General features: G+C 30.0%; 1 protein-coding gene across 1 annotated transcript; it reads left to right on the top strand.

Annotated features, from left to right (window-relative positions):
- Positions 1 to 2,181: 2,181 nt before the first annotated feature.
- On the top strand, positions 2,182 to 6,406 carry LOC146884606 (uncharacterized). The gene is made up of 2 exons (XM_085675823.1): positions 2,182 to 3,175; positions 6,339 to 6,406. The coding sequence occupies exons 1-2, from the start codon at positions 2,182 to 2,184 to the stop codon at positions 6,404 to 6,406; spliced, it is 1,062 nt and encodes a 353-aa protein (XP_085531949.1).
- Positions 6,407 to 18,340: the final 11,934 nt, after the last annotated feature.

Below are 18,340 nucleotides of genomic sequence, written 5' to 3'. Positions count from 1 at the left end.
ACAACAATTTGTTCACAATTTAAAAGTTTTTAATATATTTTAAAATTTTAAAATTTGTTATATTTGATATAGATCATTTTTCTTAAGGTTTGATTTTTAAGTTCCTATCATTTCCAACTTGTTAAGAAGTTGTCCTTATCAACAAGCTTACATTTTAGCTTTGGTTCATACTCTGAAGTAGAAATTGTAACATCCATAAATTTTATAATACAATCTATTAATATCACATTATTTAGAAATGTTTTATTTTATTAGAAATAATGATAGTAATATATATATATAGAATAATAATAATAATAATTAATAAGTAATACTATAACGATGATAATAAACATTTAAAATGAAAAAAAATATAAAGATAAAGAAATTAAGCTAATTTTTTTTCTAAAAAATAAATAATAATAATAAAATAAATAATAAAGAAAATTTATATATATATATATATATATAAATATATATTTATATTAAAAGAGCCATGCGTCGTCGTGTGTATATATATATTATAATAGGTTTTAAGCTTCCAGATCTTTATTAAATGAACATACGTAGAGTGTTATAATATAAATATATTATATGTGAGTTGTATTTCTTTGGATGCAGAATGCAAGGAATATAGTAATAGCACTCATGCTCGGCTAATCACGTTGGCTGTTGGATAAACCTTAAGTACATAATGTCAGAACATTAAATGTTGGGAGCTTCGGATAAATGGAGATAACCCAAATCAGAATAAAATCTAAGAGCAATTGAATGCAAAATTATATCTATATATGTATGTATAGATTTAGATGGCTATAAATAATGGAGATTCAAAGCTGAAAAAAAAAAAAGACAGTAAGAGTGAAAGGAAGCAGAGAAGTGAAAGATATACAAAAAGAAAACAACGAAGGCGTTAAAAAAAGAGTGCTACAATCCGAGTGTATAAAAAGGAGAAACGTGCATTTATCTTTTTCAAAATTTGAGGTAAGGGAAGGAGACATCTATCATTTTATCTTTTTACTTTAATTATTTTTTTTTATCTATTCATAATTATTTTTATCTCTATATTTACCTTAAGTGAGGTGTCCCTAACCTCATTCTAATTTATATTTAATTTCCATTCCTATTTATTTATTTATATTCATCTCTAGTTGTGCACTAATCCTATTTATTCAATTTATATTTACTCTCATTTACTTATTTATATTTATCTCTAGTTATGTATTGACCCTTTTTATTTATTTATATCTATTTTAATTATTCATTGATCCTATCTATTTATTTATTTATTTATATGGTTTAATATTGAAAAAAAAATTATGATAAATACAGATTTGATTATTGTAGTTGGAGGTATGACCTTGGGGATTTAAACGAGTTAGTATTACTCAAGATGAGATGTTCTTGAGTTATTTTGTTGGCCATGAGCTCATTTATCCTGACTAATCACTATAAAAAAATTAATCAATATCTTTATAAAGTATAATAAAATCCAGTTTTATAAAACTTGGGAGAATTTTCATTTCACTTTATTTTATTATGATACGCTGTAGTTCTTTTTTATGTGATATCTGTCTCACTTCCCTATTTTATGATTGTGTGTGAAAAACAAAATTTTATAACATTATCATAGATGGCTGCTCCAAACATGCCTAATCCCTTCTTCTCCGACATTGTTGCTGTTTTTCCGGGAAACGCATGGCAAACCAATGCAGTAAACAATTCTGTAACATTTCAGGGAACGGAAAACTCTACCATTACTTTTCTCTCTGCTCTGAATGCGCCTATTGTCATCGAAGGACAAATCGGAGTTACCTTTTATTTACCCCCAACAGTCCAAGTGAACCCTATCCATAACTTTTTCCCTCCACCTGTTTGAAAGCCAGTATATAAGGGGAAAACTGTAAATAAATAATACTTTTTCCCCTTGTAGTATAGGAAATATAAGATGTACTAAGCAGTGCAAATATAAGATGCATATAGTATTGTGTGTGTATATATATATATATATATATATATATATATATATTTGAATATTTGATGTATAATTTTGCTTTTAAATTTTATTAGTATATTATAGGAAATAATAATAATAATTAAAAAAGAAATTGTCGTCACATTAGATGGTATCAGAGCGACGTTTCATGCGAGATCTGTGAAATGTGCTCATTATTTTTTTTTCTCTAACTCATATAATTCCAGATGGCAAACATTAGGAGGAACAATGAATTAATTGAAGCAATGCAAGCTATCCGAGACATGGCTGCTGCTCTAATGAGGAATCAAAGACCTGAAGGAAACCCTGAATCACAAGGTTTAGCTGAATTTAGGAGAAACAAACCCCCACAATTTTCTGGAGGATACGATCCAGAAAAAGCTGAGTTGTGGATTAAGGAGATAGAAAAAATATTTCGAGTTATGAACTGTGCTGACAACCAAAAGGTGAATTATGTTGTATTTATGTTAATAGGAGAAGCTGAATATTGGTGGGATGGTACTAGGAGATTACTTGAAGGAGGAAGAATAGTTATTACCTGGGATGTATTTAGAACAAAGTTTTTAGAAAAATATTTCCCTAATGATGTGAGGAGAGCAAAAGAAATAGAATTTATGCAGTTGAAGCAAGGAAGTATGACAGTAGGGGAATATGCTTCCAAGTTTGAAGAGTTAGGAAAATACTCTACTTTCTTTTATCACCCAGAGGAAAGGATGAAGTGTATAAAATTTGAAAATGGACTTAGAGATGAATTGAGAAAAGCAGTAGGAATACTAGAAATTACTGATTTTCCTACGCTTATTCACAAGTGTAGATTTTTGGAAGATTTTGAGAACAACCAAAATATCAAACCAAAGTATTTTGGACCCCAAACAAATAAAAATAAACGCAATGAGGGAAAACCTTACAATCGCCCACAATGGAGGACCCAATCCAACCAATCTTCATCAGGAAATTCTAGTAGACCTATATATGATCATATCAGATGCTTTAAATGCGGACAAGGTCATCATGCTAAAGATTGTCACCTTAAGGGACCAGTTTGTTTCAAGTGTGGGAAACCTGGTCACCTATTCTCTGAGTGTGGACAACAAAAGTCACATTTCAATCCAGGTGCAACCAATACAAGACCTACCACAACAGGAAGAGTATACACCATGACTGGAGCTGAAGCTGCTGAAAACCATGATCTAATTCAAGGTATGTGTTTTATTAAAGGAAAAACTTTAAATGTACTGTATGACTCAGGTGCAACTCACTCATTCATTTCCAATTATTGTGTTCAACATCTTAATATGTCGACCTCTTTTCTAAAAACTAGTTTGGTTGTTTCAACTCCCACAAGTGACTCAGTAATTACCAATAGAGTTTGTTTAGACTGTCCACTGTTCATTGAGAATAGAAAATTCCTTGTAAATTTAATATGTCTACCTTTATCTCAATTAGATGTAATCTTAGGTATGGACTGGTTATCTTCCAATCGAGTCCTTTTGAATTGTGCTAAGAAATCAGTGATATTTTCAAACTTTGAGAATCTTCTAAAATCACCTACCAATTCAAAAACTGAGCCTTTAAGGAATGAAATTCAAGGGTACTTCTTATTATCATCTATGGAAATAAAAGAGGAAGTTGAGTTGAAAAATATAGCATTCGAAATTTTCCTGAAGTCTTTCCCAATGATATTCCTGGTTTACCACCTTACAGAGAAATTGAATTTTCCATAGATCTGATGCCTGGAATTGGACCCCTCTGAATTAGCAGAATTGAAGAAACAGTTAGAAGAGTTACTTGAAAAACAGTTCATTCGTCCTAGTGTGTCACCTTGGGGAGCCCCGGTTTTGTTAGTTAAAAAGAAAGATGGAAGTTTTAGGTTGTGCGTAGATTACCGTCAATTAAATAAATTCACCATAAAGAATAAATACCCCCTTCCTAGGATAGATGACTTGATTGACCAATTGAGAGGAGCCTCTATATTTTCTAAGATAGATTTAAGGTCAGGATATCATCAAATTAGAGTAAAAGTAGAAGACATACAAAAAACCGCTTTCAGAACTAGGTATGGTCATTATGAATATCAAGTGATGCCTTTTGGTGTGACCAATGCCCCTGCAATATTTATGGATTATATGAATAGGATCTTCCATCCTTTTTTAGATCAATTTGTAGTTGTTTTTATAGATGACATTCTTATTTACTCTAAGACTCTTGAGGAACATGAGAAACACCTTTAGATTGTCTTGCAAATCTTGAAAGAAAAGAAATTGTATGCCAAATTGTCTAAGTGTGAATTCTGGTTAGAGGAAGTGAAATTCCTAGGACATGTGATTTCCAATAAGGGAGTGTTAGTGGATCCGACCAAAGTAGAAGCAGTTTTACAATGAGAACCACCAAAAACAGTGACTGAGATTCGCAGTTTTCTCGGTTTAGTAGGATATTATAGAAGATTCATTGAGGGATTTTCTAAAATAGCTATGCCTTTAACCCAACTCACCAAAAAGGGCCAAGCTTTTGTGTGGACAGAAAAATGTGAAAATAGTTTTCAAGAACTCAAGAAAAGATTAACCACTTCTCCTGTTTTAGCATTACCTGATCCTACTGGACACTTTGTTATATTTTGTGATGCTTCCAAAATGGGATTAGGTTGTGTTCTTATGCAAGATAGAAAGGTAGTGGCATATATTTCTAGGCAACTAAGAACACATGAGAAAAATTACCCAACCCATGATCTAGAACTAGCTGCCATTGTTTTTGCACTTAAGATATGGAGACATTATGTTTATGGTGGTAAGTTCGAAATTTTTAGTGATCATAAGAGTCTCAAATACTTGTTTGACCAAAAGGAATTAAATATGAGACAAAGGAGATGGATGGAATTTCTAAAAGACTATGATTTTGAATTACATTACCATCCAGGAAAGGCAAATGTAATGGTAGATGCTTTAAGCAGAAAATCTTTACATGTCTCTTCACTAATGATTCATGAAATGAATTTGTTAGAAAAATTTAGAGACATGAGTTTGTCGGTCACCCTAAGCCATGATAAAATGCAATTAAACTCCATTCACATCACTAACAATTTACAAAAGCAAATCCATGAGGCACAAGAAAGAGATGAGTTAATTAATAAGAAAAAGAAATTGATAGGTCAAAGGGGTGGGGAGAATTTTGGCATAGATAAAACCGGAATTTTGAGATTTAAGGACAGGATGTGTGTACCCAATAATGAGGAAATTAAGGAAATGATTCTAGAAGAAGCACATAAAAGCAAATTAAGCATACATCCGGGCACAACAAAAATGTATCAAGATCTCAAGAAAATGTTTTGGTGGCCCAAAATGAAAAAGGAAGTGGCACAATATGTAGCAAAATGTCTAGTTTGTCAAAAGCTAAAATAGAACACCAAAAGCCAACAGGAATGCTACAATCCTTAGATATACCTGAATGGAAATGGGATAGTATAGCAATGGATTTTGTAGTTAGCCTCCCACGAACCATTCAAAAATTTGATTCCATATGGATTATCGTTGATAGGTTAACAAAGTCTGCTCATTTCTTACCCATTAACATTAGGTATTCATTGGAAAAATTGACTGAATTGTACATAAAAGAAATTGTCAAGTTACATGGAGTTCCAACAAGTATTGTGTCTGATAGGGATCCCAGATTTACTTCTAAGTTTTGGGGAAGCTTACATCAGACCTTGGGGACTAAACTCCATCTTAGCTCAGCATATCATCCCCAAACTGATGGACAATCAGAAAGGACAATCCAATCTTTGGAAGATTTATTGAGAGCTTGTGTATTAGAAGATTCTGGTAGTTGGGATCGATGCCTGCCCTTGATTGAGTTCACCTATAACAATAGTTTCCATTCCAGTATAGGTATGGCACCCTATGAGGCATTATATGGAAGGAAATGTAGAACACCTTTGTGTTGGTTTGAGACCGGTGAGAATTCAGTATTAGGTCCTGAGATGATTCAACATACGACCGAGAAAATCAAAATGATTAGGGAAAAATTGAGAACAACTCAGAGTAGACAAAAAAGTTATGCTGACAAGAAAAGACGACCTCTTGAATTTCAAGAAGGTGATCATGTATTCTTGAAAGTAACACCAACCACTGGAATTGGTAGAGTGATGAAATCAAAAAAACTCACTCCTCGGTTCATTGGTCCTTACCAAATTCTTAAAAAAATAGGTCTTGTTGCTTATCAAATTTGTTTACCCCCGTTCCTTTCCAACCTTCATAATGTTTTTCATGTGTCTCAATTAAGAAAATATATTTTTGACCCGACTCATGTGATAAGACCTGATACAGTACAATTAAAGAATAACCTTACATTTGACGCAATACCTGTACAGATTATGGACAAGAAGGTCAAAGAATTGAGAGGCAGACAGATCCCTCTAGTGAAGGTCATGTGGAATGAAGCTAATGCAGATATTACATGGGAATTAGAAGAAAAAATACGAGGAATTTATCCTCATTTATTTTAGTAAATAAAAGCAAAATTTCGAGGACGAAATTTTTATAAGAAGGGAAGAATTGTAACATCCATAAATTTTATAATACAATCTATTAATATCACATTATTTAGAAATGTTTTATTTTATTAGAAATAATGATAGTAATATATATATATATATATATATAGAATAATAATAATAATAATTAATAAGTAATACTATAACGATGATAATAAACATTTAAAATGAAAAACACTATAAAGGATAAAGAAATTAAGATAATTTTTTTTCTAAAAAATAAATAATAATAATAAAATAAATAATAAAGAAAAAAAAAATATATATATATATATATATAAATATATATATTAAAAGAGCCATGCGTCGTCGTGTGTATATATATATATATATTATAATAGGTTTTAAGCTTCCAGATCTTTATTAAATGAGCGTACGTAGAGTGTTATAATATAAATATATTATATGTGAGTTGTATTTCTTTGGATGCAGAATGCAAGGAATATAGTAATAGCACTCATGCTAGGCTAATCACGTTGGCTGTTGGATAAACCTTAAGTACATAATGTCAGAACATTAAATGTTGGGAGCTTCGGATAAATGGAGATAACCCAAATCAGAATAAAATCTAAGAGCAATTGAATGCAAAATTATATCTATATATGTATGTATAGATTTAGATGGCTATAAATAATGGAGATTCAAAGCTGAAAAAAAAAAAGACAGTAAGAGTGAAAGGAAGCAGAGAAGTGAAAGATATACAAAAAGAAAACAACGAAGGCGTTAAAAAAAGAGTGCTACAATCCGAGTGTATAAAAAGGAGAAACGTGCATTTATCTTTTTCAAAATTTGAGGTAAGGGAAGGAGACATCTATCATTTTATCTTTTTACTTTAATTATTTTTTTTATCTATTCATAATTATTTTTATCTCTATATTTACCTTAAGTGAGGTGTCCCTAACCTCATTCTAATTTATATTTAGTTTCCATTCCTATTTATTTATTTATATTCATCTCTAGTTGTGCACTAATCCTATTTATTCAATTTATATTTACTCTCATTTACTTATTTATATTTATCTCTAGTTATGTATTGACCCTTTTTATTTATTTATATCTATTTTAATTATTCATTGATCCTATCTATTTATTTATTTATTTATATGGTTTAATATTGAAAAAAAAATTATGATAAATAAAGATTTGATTATTGTAGTTGGAGGTATGACCTTGGGGATTTAAACGAGTTAGTATTACTCAAGATGAGATGTTCTTGAGTTATTTTGTTGGCCATGAGCTCATTTATCCTGACTAATCACTATAAAAAAATTAATCAATATCTTTATAAAGTATAATAAAATCCAGTTTTATAAAACTTGGGAGAATTTTCATTTCACTTTATTTTATTATGATACGCTGTAGTTTTTTTTTATGTGATATCTGTCTCACTTCCCTATTTTATGATTGTGTGTGAAAAACAAAATTTTATAACATTATCATAGATGGCTGCTCCAAACATGTCTGATCCCTTCTTCTCCGACATTGTTGCTGTTTTTCCGGGAAACGCATGGCAAACCAATGCAGTAAACAATTCTGTAACATTTCAGGGAACGGGAAACTCTACCATTACTTTTCTCTCTGCTCTAAATGCGCCGATTGTCATCGAAGGACAAATCGGAGTTACCTTTTATTTACCCCCAACAGTCCAAGTGAACCCTATCCATAACCTTTTCCCTCCACCTGTTTGAAAGCCAGTATATAAGAAAAAAACTGTAAATAAATAATACTTTTTCCCCTTGTAGTATAGGAAATATAAGATGTACTAAGCAGTGCAAATATAAGATGCATATAGTATTGTGTGTGTGTGTATATATATATATATATATATATATATATATATATATATATATATATATATATATATATATATATATATATATATATATATATTTGAATATTTGATGTATAATTTTGCTTTTAAATTTTATTAGTATATTATAGGAAATAATAATAATAATTAAAAACGAAATTGTCATCACAGGAATGACAAAAATATTCGCGTCCGAGGGTATCTGTGGATAAAATCTGCAGGGGATAGTTAGTACCTACAGATATTTATTATTCGCAGGTAATAGGTAGCGGGTATTTTAATATCTGCTTATAAACAGATTGGGTGTGAGTATCATATTTTTCGTACCGGTAGGTACCCATTATATGTAAAAAATTAAAATTATACTTTACTAAGTTAAATTTAATTAAAATTAAAATTATATTTTATTAGATTAAGTAATTAAAATTAAAATTTAATTTAATTTAATTTATATTTTATTTTATTTTATTTTTTTCATAATTCTATTTAAATTTTATTTAAAAAATTTTAAAAAAAATTTCTAAATAATTTACAGGTATGCAAGTATCTACGGGTACTCTCGCAGGTTTTAAAAAAATTTGCGAATATTTTTTAAACGGATACCCAAAGGGTAAACAAGCGGGTAGCAGGTGGATTTTTTTGCATATCAGATTGTAGATAGGTGTTATCCGTATCTGACCCGACTCGTTATCATTCTTCTGGTGACTAATTTTAGTTGTTTCAAAATTATAGAAACTCTGTTGAATTTTATGTATATAAGATATGAGGCTTGTTGGTTAGAAACTGAAAAACAACGTAGTGATTAATTTTTAATTTTTATAAGTAAAAAAATACCTTATTTGTTTTGAAGGAAGTAACTTAACTTTATAAAAAATTGTTCAAAATAGTTTCTTAGCCATATTAATTTAAACCTGTTTCCAATTTTTATTATTTTAAAAACTTAAATAAACACATTTTTTTTTAAATGAATACTTTTTAAAATAGGTGTTTTTTCATATAAAAATGTAATAGGCTCATAGTTTTGAGGAGTTAGTGGGTTGGAAACAAATTAGGGTTTACTTAATTTATACTTAACAGATTATATGTTAATACTATTATTAATTGAGATCGAAAGACTTCATATAAAAATATAGCATTTGAAAGTTCAGGTAAAAGAAATTGTTTGGGAAATAAATTTAATAAATTTTTTTAAGCGTAAAATATGTGTTCAATTATTTTGTTGTTTCATTAAGAGTTTGAAGGTTAAACATGATCGCATGTGTAAGACCCACTTTATTTCTATTCCTTTTCTATCCTAAGTCTTAAGGACTTGTCCTAAGCAGATGGGCCTAATGGCTGGCTCATGGGGTGCCAAGGCCCCTAAAGCAGCCAAGACTCACTTTCTGCTCTCACTTTTCCAAATCAAGCCTTGACTCCTTCCCCTTACAGAATAGAAGCTCTACTAGGGTTTAGAGCTCCGTCATCTTCAAGCTAGCTCGAAGCCGCTTTCTACTCCATGTAAGTACTTTTACTAGCTCGTACTAGTCTCCGTTATCCCTCTTCGTGTTTTCCAGTTAGGGTTTCATAGTAATCCATCTCGTGTTCCTGCTCCATTATTTCTTTCAGCTCCTCCGTTCGTTCCTAAAGCTGTTGTGCTCTTTACACTTGACTGCCAAAGCCTCTTTTAACCCCTTTCAAGTTAAGGGAAGTTAGGGTTTGCGTCTTAAGCTTTATTTATAAGTTTTATGGCCATTTTCGTGATCTTGAATGTATGATTGAAGTTTTGGTGCTGTGAATATGTACTGAATGATTGGTGTGACTAAAATGGTTGGTCTGTGCGTGCGTGAACAGTGGAGGGTCCTGCATATCTCGCCCAAGCGACCTATCTCACCTAAGCGAGATTAGTAGTACTCGTCCATTTCTGCCTATGCAAGCTGTCGCTCAGGCGATGATCTCCAGCTTTGAGCGAGGGCACGTCTCACTCAGGCGAGGAGGTCTCGCCTAAGCGAGAGTGCGTGACAGCGCCACTATTCCTCTTTTCGAGCCCTCGCCTAGGCGAAGGGGGATCGCTTGAACGAGAGACCCTCTCGCCTCAGCGAGACTCCTCTGCCTGAGCAAGAGGCTGGACGAGAATGCACCAGGTTCTGTTTCCTTTGCTAATTCTTGTGTGATTAATATATTTTGGATGATTCGATCTGCTTAAAGCATGGGATGCATGATGTGTATGTATGGGATTGGTTCATGGATTTAATATGATGGGATGTTTATGGAGTTGATATGAAATGTGGAGGGATTCATGGAAAATGAATGATGATCCTTGGCATGGTATTGGCATGATGTACGATTCTATTTTCATGGCTTTAGGAAGGATGAGCTGTGGTTGACTAAATATGAGATACGAATGAGGGATGGTTACAAAGATTGACATGATATTGACATGTGTGGTGAATATTTCATGATTGATTGAATATGTATAGTATTTTGTCAGTGCGTAAATCCTTGAGATCTCTAGGTGGGATTTCAGGGTAGTGCTTCAATGGTCGGGACGTAATTCCATGGCCCTTGTTAGTGGGTGTCCATGGTGGTGCCCCATCTATATGGTCTGGTAAGAATTCAAGGTAAGATTGCATCTTGACACTCTAAGGAGTCAGTTAGTCTCACTTAGAGCGGACTGACTCTTGTGTGTGAGGGAATTGATTCATTATAACACTTGTAACACATAGCTCGAGGTGAGCAGCTCGATGGTGAGTAGAGGTATCCACCACAAGTGCAAGCATTCGTTGAATCCGACCAGATTGTATGTATCCGGATGAGTCAGTCGAGTCTTAGTGTATTTGTTTGAGAGTCAAAGCATGCTTGGGTGTTGTATATGTAGTTGACTGCGAACGTGTATCAGATTGCATGATGAAATTATTTTGTGTTCTAGCTTACTCTACTGTTTGTGGTTGTATGTTTTGTGGCGTGGTATTTTCTTTTGCAATGATCATCAACATGTTGATATGAGCAGAGGTGAGAACTCCCCGAACTAATCAGGATGATGGAGGTTCCGCTTCTTAGTCCACTCGGACTGGATTTGAAACTTTATGGGCTTTCTTTCCGGGCTATGGCCCATGTACTAGTTGTATTTTAATTTCCTATGTTGACTCTGTTGCACTTTGTATTTGTTTTAGTTTTGGACATCGTAGTGTGCCTAGGATATTGTAGGGGTTATGTTTAAGACCCCTGAAATGCGCTGCTATACTATTTGTATGTGACGTTTCTTTTAATTATGCTTATCAATTAAATGGGACGTTACAGCATGCATTCTACTTTGTTTAGATGGAAGAAAGAAATGGAGATATACTTGATGAAGGAGAAATTATATAAAAGATAAAATACTTTTTGGTATTTTACAATATTAAAATTTAATTCTAGCCTTTTTATATAAATCTTATACAAAATAAGAATTATTTTGTTGTTCTATAATAGTAAGTTTTACTTAAAATCTTAAGAGAATTTTCCCCCATGCATATTTTCTATTCATAAGACGAGTTTTGGATTATTTACAAAGTATTTTATAATATATATATATATATATATATATATATATATATATATATATTAATTAGGTTCATCTATTAATTAGTCTGATCCAATAAATTATCTAATTACTAATATAAATACAACCTATAAAAAGTTTTAATTATAAACTCTCTTACCATAATTATGTTATTGGGTTTTTTATTTATGTGCTCATCATACTTTCCTCGAGGAAAATTTAATTTAGAATTTATCTTTTTTTCTTGCCTATATCAAACGTATAAAAACAAGTGTTGAATAAACTTAAATTTAAAATAACATAAAAAGTACATAAAAAATTGAATTTGAATTGTACATAAAAGTACATTAATATCTTATATTAATCTACTTGAAGATTTTTCTCCATGTTAAAACATTAACTTATATAAAGCATAAAAAAATTGGAGAATGCTAACTTGTGTTTTTATGGTACTGATTAAAGAATAATTAATGTGTATTGATTTCAACATTTTTATATTAAAAATGAAAATAATTAAATATATTAATTAAAAATAGTATAAATACATATAATAGATTTTATAAAGATCAAAATACCCTTTTAAATATTTGGAGAATAACTTTCTGATACAAAATAAGGACTTTAGAAAATTTAAGGTCTTTACTAAAACACAAAGAAAAAAAAATTCTACTTTAATTTTTTTTTTGTAAATTTTTTAGGTATTTAACACATTTCTTGCTATTTTGTTTGTTAATTTAAATTTTCTTATATTTAATTTTTAACAACATTAAAATATAATTATTTTATTATTTAATTGTTTTTAAATTTTTATCGATGAATATTAAATAAAATTTTAAACACACTATATAATATTTATGAGCATTTTTATTCTTTAAACAAAATAAAATTACATTAATAGTTATTAGGTAGATTTTATTTAATATCACTCTTAAATGTATATTTTTGTAGAATTCAATACATATTAATTATGTTTAATCAATGTCTTTAGAACACTTATTAACAAGACCGTAACTAATTTCCTAATCACAAGTTTCACAATTAAACCAATTTAATGAAAATAATGAGTAATCAATTTAATGCAAATAATGAGTAATCAATGTTATTTTCAATGGATGAGACTTTAGCTTTAACATTATGTCAATACAACGGCTAACACGCATACCGAGAGGAACGCTTATCTGATCATTCAAGTCTACATAGTGTAGAGTTAACTCATGTTTTGAAAACTTTACATCACTTAATTCATGTAATAAGTGACTTTAATTGTTGCATATCCCAATGCTTAGTCGTGACATTTTTTTTATTCTCTCGTTTCTTTCTCTTCAATTTATATTTTTCCCTTTTCATGCATCTTGTTAACGAGAACACCCGTTAACAATAATTAATATATATAGAATCTTATAAAAATTCATAAGTTATGATATTAAATGAATTTTAATTTAATAATCATTATTATCATTTTACTTTATTTAGAGGACAAAATATGACCATAAATATTTTAGAATTGTGTTTAATATTTTTATGTTTCTAAAAATTAAAACATATTTAAACATAAAAAAATTAAATTAACATAAAATGAACAAAAAATAATGTTAAACATTTAAAAAGTTTACAAAAAAAATAATTAAAATATAAATTAAATAATAAAAAAAATATATTTTAATGTTGTTACAAATTTCAAAGAGATTTTTTTTTTTTTTGTAAAAATTAAAACCATACACTTCAAATGTTTCAGGTCTTCACATTTTAAGTTTCCACAAGGAGACTTCTCAGGTGTGAGAGAAATATTTTTCTTGCTTTTTAGTATAGACCTTAAAAATTCTAAAATGCTTATTTTATGTAAGAGAGATAATGATTACAAATTTCCAAGGATATTTTTGTCTTTATAAAATCTGTTTATGAATTTATAATACAATTAATTAATAGAGCTAATTATTTTAGTTTTCAGTATAAAAATGATGAAATCAAGGATTATTAAACATACCTTAACTAATGCCCTTAAGGCACTAGTTAACCTTCTCCTTTTCTTTCTAATTTTTCCTAAGCTCTTTTTTATTTATTTTTTTAATGATTTATTATCTCTTTCTCCTTCTCTCTCAATCTTTCTCTAGTATTTATAGTAATTCTTAATGTCATGCTCACTTGTTGGTTTCACTGTAAAACATTGATGACAAGTATATGTTCATAACTTTCACATCTAAAACATATATAAAATTATTTTTAATCCTTGAACTTGATGTCTCTTTATGTTTCTAAACATTGTGTTTTGGTATAAATTTCTCAAGAATATCATCTTTAGTTGAATTCATGCCTACATGTAAAAATGTTATAAGTGTAAAAAACAAAAAAATATATATATGAAGAAAGAGATTGTGTAGTATTGATTGTGTATAAAATGTTACGAATGTAATATATATATATATATATATATATGTATATATATATATATATATATGTATATATATATATATGTATATACATGTATATACATGTATATACATACATATATATGTATATACATGTATATACATGTATATACATGTATATACATATATGTATATACATGTATATACATGTATATACATATATATGTATGTATATACATGTATATACATATATACATGTATATATATACATGTATATACATGTATATACATGTATATATATGTATATACATGTATATACATATATATATATATACATATATATGTATATATATGTATATATATACATATATATACATATATATATATATATGTATATATATGTATATATATGTATATATATATATACATATATATACATATATATACATATATATACATATATATACATATATATATATATATATATATATATATATATATATATGAAGAAGGAGATTGTGTATAAAATGTTCCAAGAGGTGTGCTATATATACACACAAAGCTAACCCTAGAAGTTACAAGTAAATGAGTCTAAAACATGGGTATATGCTAACATTCTCCTCAAATTCACAATGTGATGACTAAATGCATTGAGAGTTTGTCATACAAAAAATGAAAGCATAAAACGAAGTGTGGCATGGTAAATATATCTGCAATGTATAGAGTCAAAGGAACAAATAGTAAATATATAGTGTCAAGTTGAAGATGATGACAAGTAAAATGACAATTTGTTTCATTATGCTTGGTTCGCTCATGAAAAATAGAGTTGTGAACAATATGAATAACACTTTTATTGCCACAATGTATAGGCATATGATCTTTCAAATAGACACACATAGGTCAGCAATATACTTGGATTGAGTTAGAAGATAACCTTTGGAAGAAGAAACAACCTCAATACCCAAAAAGCAATGAAGTACACCCAAATCTTTTATAGAAAAATGATGGGATAATGCAGTTTTTAAAGATGCAATTCTATAAAAAAATTATCATTAGTAATAATCATATCATCAACATATAAGGATAGCACAATACGTCTTGCATTGGTTTTCCTAACAAATAATGCATAATCATGATGACTAGCAACAAAACCAAAAGAGACATTATTGTAGAAAAATTCTAAAACTAAGCACGAGGTGCTTGTTTAACATCATAGAGAGCTTTTTGAAGTTTGCAAACTTCACCAAATTTGTGAGAGACACTTGGTGGTGGAATCAGAAGACTTCCTCATGTAGACCCCCATTCAAAAAGGAATTTTTTAAGGTACAAACAATAGTCATCTTTGCCACAAGAGCAAATGTTTCCTCATAACTCATGCCATATTATTGGGTATATCCTTTAGCAACAAGCCTAGCTTTATACCTTTCAATTGAGCCATATGATTTTGTCTTGATTTTATATACCCAACAAGATCTAATAGGAAGTTTTCCTGGTGGCAGTGAAAGTAGACCCCATATATAAGTCTGATGTAGAACAGTAAGTTCCTCATCCATAACATTCTACCAAAATCGATCACAAACAATCTCTCTATAGGATGAAGGCTCATAAAGACGATGAATAGAGGCAATAAAAGCAACAAATGAACCAAAATAAGAGGAATAAACACAATCTGGTAGTTTAGTATACTTATGATTATGACTGGGTCGAACAGGTGGTAGAGGAACCACAACCTCAAGAGAAGACTGAGCATGCGTAGTAAGGGAATCAACAAGTATAACCTTTGGTGCAGTATATGTAATTGGTGCTAAGACAAGTTCTGGAGTTGGAACGAAAGTAGGTGTAGTGTCATCGATATCAAAAGGATTAATTTTAATGTCATCATATGTAGACAAATAATGTGAGCTAGTTGGAATAGAAAAGAACGAAATATGTTCAAAAACACAACATGACGTGAGACATACAATTTTTGATTAACTAGATCAAAGCAATGATATCCCTTTTGACCAAGACCATATCCCAAAAAAACACACAAAGGAAACTTAGCTGATAATTTAGTACGCTCAACATGTGGTTTTAGATCAAAACAAGTACATCCAAAAACACACAAAGTAGAGTAATCAGGTGTATGACCATACAATTTTTCAAAAGGATACAAACCAAAATTATGTGAAGTCAAGATTCGATTCATAATGTGAGTTGCTGTAAGAATAGCTTCCCCCAAAACGTCGATATGATTTTCTCACAATTTTCAAACATTTTAATGCTCATGTAAAGACTCAACACTTTGCTGCCATAAAAATCTTTCGTTGTGACTTGGGGGGTTAATACACTTCTAATTATTTTACCAATTTACTTGCCTCTAATGGAATTATACATCAGACCTCTTGCATTGACACTCCTCAATAAAATGACATTGTTGAAATAAAACATATTCATTTTGTTAAGACTACAAGATCAGCCTTGTTATCTGCCAATATTTCATAAGAAGACACTTGGAACATTGGTAAATAATAAGAATGATCTTATAGACATAATAAGATGACGATGTTTTCTTTCAGCACCGCTATTTTATTGAGGAGTGCTAGTGCAAGAAGTCTTATGTATAGTTTCTTTAGAGGCAAGTAAAGTGGTAAAATCATTAGAAGTGTATTTACCCACCAAGTCACAATAAAAGACTTTTATGGTAGTAGAGTGTTAGGTCTTTACAAGAGCATTAAATTTTTGAAAATTGTGAGAAAATCAAACTGACGTTTCATAAGATAGATCCTAGTGAAACAAGTAAAATAATCAATGAACGAGGCATAATATCTAGAACCTCCTTTGGTAGATACAAGAGAAGGTCCTCACACATCAGAATGGACAAGATCAAAAGGAGTAAGAGAAGAAGAAATACTTTTATTAAAAGGTAAAGCAGAAAATTTTGTAGGCTTAGTCAAGGCAAGTTGATCCTATAGGGTTGTCATGACAGAATAAAAGTCTTGAATGCTATGTCATTTTGCTTCAATGCACGAATATTTATCTCAAGTTGATACTATTTGACAAAGTTATATTGTGTATATATTCAAGATAAGTGATCTCATACATCATTTGCAGTATCATATTTTTCCAATTGAGCGGCAATCGAGTGTGTGACAAAATTATTGACCCAAGTGATAATTTTAGAGTTATCAACTTCCTATACCTCTAAAGCAGTAGCATAATCATTAGTTTTCATGTTAATCAGTTAAAATATAATCCCACATGGACTTTCCACGAAGAAAGTTTTTCATAACATAACTCTATTTTGGGAATAATTTTTACCATCCAATTGCACACCAATAGACTAAGAGAATCACCTTTACAAGTCGCTATAACAAATCGAACACAAAAAAAAAATATGAATCACACAGCAGATTCAATGAAAAAATAGAATACAAACCAATATTAGAGGATTGTAAATACCTTAAAATGACATAAAGAACATGGTGCAGAACCTCCAAAAATGCCTTAAAGCAGAAAACAAAATTGCGATAAGGATAAACCTAAAAATTTGAAAGAGGCTTAGAGCTTAGGGCTTAGGGCTTGGGATTTAGGAAAGAGGAATTACTGCAAGAATCCCTTCTTAATCATAAAATTTTTTAAAGAGGCTTAAGGCTCCCAATCATAAAATTTGCGAAAGAGACTTAGGGCTTAGGGTTTAGAAAAGTGGAATTACTACAAGAGTCTCTTCTCAATCATGGATCATTTGGAGCTCTTGATACCATGTAGAAAACAAAGAAATATATATAGAAGGGAATTGTGTATAAAATATTATAAGAGGTGTGTTATATATACACATAAAGCTAACCCTATAAGTTACAAGTAAATGAGCCTAAACCATGGGTTTATGCTAACAACAAGAATAATAATTTAAAACAAAGAAATAGTTAACACAAGTAATAAAAAAGAAATGAACATCACCATTTATTAAATGTTTACATTCAATTCAATCATAGGATACATTCTTCTACTTAAATTTAGCTTTAGTTCGTGAGAAGAAGTTTGAATTAACCCATCAAGAATTTACATTCAAAGTAAAATATGAATTTAAATTAAGAGGTCAAGGAAATGAAAAACTCTATGACAAAACCATTTTTTCTAAAAAAAA

The sequence above is a fragment of the Vigna unguiculata genome, chromosome 7 (assembly GCF_037176805.1).
Source record: "Vigna unguiculata cultivar grain cowpea cultivar isolate G323 ecotype 2 chromosome 7, ASM3717680v1, whole genome shotgun sequence".
In the NCBI taxonomy this organism is placed as follows: Eukaryota; Viridiplantae; Streptophyta; class Magnoliopsida; order Fabales; family Fabaceae; genus Vigna; species Vigna unguiculata.
The sequence above is the reverse complement of the archived record's forward strand: the minus strand, read 5'-3'. Positions and strand labels throughout refer to the sequence as shown.